This window comes from Peromyscus californicus, unplaced genomic scaffold (genome assembly GCF_007827085.1).
Source record: "Peromyscus californicus insignis strain IS unplaced genomic scaffold, ASM782708v3 Scaffold_5__1_contigs__length_169319896, whole genome shotgun sequence".
Taxonomy (NCBI): Eukaryota; Metazoa; Chordata; class Mammalia; order Rodentia; family Cricetidae; genus Peromyscus; species Peromyscus californicus.
In genome coordinates this window covers 104,918,242-104,921,843 of record NW_026294573.1, presented here as the reverse complement: position 1 = coordinate 104,921,843, position 3,602 = coordinate 104,918,242, and the positions used below count along the sequence as shown (strand labels likewise).

Here is a 3,602-nt window from a genome sequence, read left to right as displayed (position 1 = left end):
AGTGTTTCCTAGGCTAACCTTGAAATTGTTTTATAGCAGGTAGGCTGTTAGAGTGTGATGACCCTGTTTCAGCCTCTTAAGTAGCTGGGATTACAGTCCTGTACCAACAGGCCTGCCTAGGCTTGGCTTCTGCCTGACTTTCCTCTCACTTTATAGCAGATATGAGTTTGGGCAGCCTGAGATTAGAAGCTTCTAGATGTTAAAGTCCCTTTTGCCTTTTGTAAAAATCTGACTCTAATGTAAACCTGGAAGGTTAAACTCTGGAGAGCTTGGGAGGGCTTGGACAGGCTTCTTTAGACGGTGGAGGAGACTGTCCTGTAGGTCCAGCCACTGTGGACACTGAGCTTCAATTCCTGGAAGCTAGGGAAGTGACAGGCAGATGGCTTCAGGGGTGTGGTGAGGCATTCAGGTCAAAGTTCAGACGCTCTAGTGTCAGAATTTCCATGTCTCACATTTGGCATAGATCTGAAGAGGTATAACCTGAGGGGACCACAAGAGTCAGTTTTCCTTGGCAATGTCCCAAGATGGTGTGTTTGTGGGGGTTGGTGGGTGCAGGCAAGAGGCCTCACCGGGGCTCAGTGTTCTAGGAACTCTACATAGCCTTTGAGAGATGGGATTCCCTGTGAGCGAGAATCTGATGTCAAGTTTTTTGTTAGCATTTCTGTGTAGGGGCTTGGAGTAGAATGATATTAATGAAATAGACATTCTCCAATGAGATGTCCATGCTGTGCACATCTGAGTTTGTAGGCTAAGATCACCCCTGATTACACAAAGATTAGTAGAATGCCTTGTCTTCACCAACTCCAAGAGGAGCGAGGGCCGGATGCAGACACTTTGACAGTTTTGTAAGTGTTGTGGCCAGCTCCGGCTCTGTGGAAAGGGTGTTGCTGCAGCTGTCATTCACTGCCTAGGTCTCTGCCTTTCCCCTCCTTCCTCCAGGAGCTGTCCCTGCTTCCTCACATCTCATCAGTGGTTTTCTTTGCCCTTGCCTGGGGATTAGAGGGTCTGTGCTCTGAGGTAGAGGGAAACCTAGCTGTAGCCTTCTGGAAGGGAAGATGGATTTATGTTTGAATCCTGGGCTTCCCCAGACCTGTCCCAGGAGGCTTGTTCCTTGACTTCAAGAAACTAGAGGAGACAGTTGAGGAAATGACTCACTGGTAAGAGCGCTTGCTGTGAAATCTAAAGGACCTGAGTTCAAAACTCCAAGCACACATTTAAAAGCCTGGGATTACAAGGTGAAGACAGATGGGTCCTAGCAGCTTGTCAAAATGTGAACTCCAGGTTCAAACGAGAGAATGTCTTTAAAAAATCAGATTGAGCACTAGAGAGGAAGATGCTTGATGTTCTGCTCTGGCTTCTTCATGTCCTCTCGAAAATGCAAATGCATAACACATGTGCATGCACACACACACACACACACACACACACACACACACACACACACACACACAGAACAACAGTAAAAGAGATTAGAGGAGCCTGAGGACTCTAGGTCCTAGCCACAGGAGAGAGAGGAAAAGAAGGGAGGAGGCTTTCCTAGTTGGAAGCAAGCTAAGGGATGCAAGGGACCCAGATCAGGATGGGAAGAAAGCTCACCAGCTCCATGAAACAAAAGAAGAGGCTGAAATGGGAGCTGCCTTAAGCAGTTGAAAGGGAGCCCTCCGGGTCTTTGAAGGGGATCAGGGTTGTGGGATTCCAAGAAACAGGCTTTTCACTCCTGGAGTAAGTGTGCTGAACAGAATCAGGGGAGGGAGGCTTCAAAGGCCTGCAGAGCCATGGAATGTGTGAGTGTGAGTTTGTGTGTGTGTGTGTGTGTGTGTTCCCACTCATGCTCTGGATCTTCCCACTGACAGTTTCCTCAGAGACCTTGGCCCACTCTGGCTATTAGCCTCTCTTTCCCTATCAAGGGTCTGGGCACCTTGGAGACAAAGAAACTATTGGGGTAGGTAGGAATCCAGGGTTCACGGTTCCCAGCTCTCTGCTGGGACCCAGAACATATGACTTCACTGACTCCCTGCGAACACAAGCACCCAGGAACAGGTATTTGGGTTGAGGCTGGAACAGCTTTTTATTCAGTTATGCATAAATCATATTTGCCAGGAAAAGGGTAGGGTGCCAGGGAGAGCAAGGTCAGGTCTTGGGACCCGAGTGACCTCCTTGAGGGGACAGGCCGGCTGTCTCCTTCCTCATTCCTTGGGAGACTCTCTTTCTTCTGACTCTCCGTGTCTGGCCCAGGGAAGGCAGCTCAGCCATGAAAGAAAGGGATGGCCATGCAGATGGGATGGTTGAAGCAGGATGGGGGTGTGACAGGGTCAGCACGAGGTGGCTGCTCCAGGGCTCCTGAGTCCTTTCTGTTTTCTGCCCCCCCCCCTTTGCCCATTGGTTGGGGCATGAAGCCAAGATGAAGTCCATGGAGACTCTCCTGGAGTTCAGGATGGTCACCCGGCTATGGCCCTCTTGGGTTCTGTGTTGGCTCAGTCCTGGGAGGGCAGAAGAGGGGTGTGAGAGGCAGGTGGGGAGGCTTCTCTTTGCCCCCCTTCCCATCCATTCAGCATCCTCACCCCTTGCAGCCTTTGGAACCCTTTCCTTTCTTTCCAGACTTGTGGGTTCCTCTGTTCTTCCTGCAGCCCGAACTTTGCTGCCCCGGGGCGGGAGGCTGGTCCAGACGTCGCATCAGCTTCTGAACCCAGTTTTGTTCAGGGTTTGCACATAGCTCAGGCTGATGGCGCTTCCGGGGGGAAAACCTGCGAGGTGGAGGGTAGTAAGCTTTCTTAGTCTGGCACAGCACACCGCCCTACTCAACCATCGGCCTGTACCCACCCCTTTGGTGCACTCACAGGATTGCTGGGATGGGGCAGCCTAAGCTTGGTTCTTGCTTTCTGTAGCCTCGGACAATACTGTAGGGAATCTTCCTCTGGCTGTACTTGAGGCAGCAATCCTGACCTCCACCATCACTGCCTGCAAGGTAGGGGCACAGAACCGGAGGAGGCTCAGAAGGTGTCTCTTTAGCTCCCTTCTCCCACACAAAGCCTCTCCCTCCTTAGTACCTTGGGTCCAGGGGATGCAGAGAGCCAGGACCAGGCTCAGGAGGCTCAGAGGCAGCGTCTGAGCCATGGTTGTGGTTGAGTTGAGGATGAGACCAGAGCTGTGAGATGGACAGCCGCAAGTTGGGGTCTGGGTGTGGGCTGCGACTGGCTTGCTGCCTATTTATGCAGTCTGACAGACACTTGGGTTTCCCTCACTCCCCCTCCTTTTCCTGCGAGTCGGATCTGGCGGCAGGCATCAGTGTGAGCTCTAGCATAGGGCGGCCCCTTACTGCCTGTCTCCTGGTCTCTTCCTGGTCCTTCCTCACAGCCCTGCAGGCTCCACACATTTCTTCTCCTTCCAGCAACTAACCGTCCAGTTAGTAATTAAGAGTTCCTTATTTATCCCTGATAATAGGCCTTAATGTAGATACACGATGTGCGAATGTGTCCTCTCGTTGTACCGGTATCCTGTTGGTAGTGCACAAAATTGAAAAGTTCTGTGGAATCCAGCTCCCCCCTCTTCCCTACGATCCGGGATGCTGGTGTCATAATATCACATTTAAAAAAGCATTACCA

General features: G+C 51.4%; 1 protein-coding gene across 1 annotated transcript; it reads right to left on the bottom strand.

Annotated features, from left to right (window-relative positions):
• Positions 1–2,077: 2,077 nt before the first annotated feature.
• Positions 2,078–3,172, bottom strand: Ccl21 (C-C motif chemokine ligand 21). The gene is made up of 4 exons (XM_052718334.1): positions 3,048–3,172; positions 2,838–2,958; positions 2,562–2,744; positions 2,078–2,480 (listed from the first exon to the last, which is right to left on the bottom strand). The coding sequence occupies exons 1-4, from the start codon at positions 3,112–3,114 to the stop codon at positions 2,447–2,449; spliced, it is 405 nt and encodes a 134-aa protein (XP_052574294.1). The 5' UTR covers positions 3,115–3,172; the 3' UTR covers positions 2,078–2,446.
• Positions 3,173–3,602: the final 430 nt, after the last annotated feature.

Bases quoted from the DNA above. Each gene is read 5' to 3' on its own strand.
- Ccl21 (XM_052718334.1), bottom strand. From the start codon at position 3,114: ATGGCTCAGACGCTGCCTCTGAGCCTCCTGAGCCTGGTCCTGGCTCTC. The intron at 2,959-3,047 runs GTACTAAGGAGG...CCTACCTTGCAG, and splicing joins CTGCATCCCCTGGACCCAAG to GCAGTGATGGTGGAGGTCAG. The intron at 2,481-2,561 runs GTGAGGATGCTG...CTGCCCTCCCAG, and splicing joins GGTTCCAAAGGCTGCAAGGG to GACTGAGCCAACACAGAACC.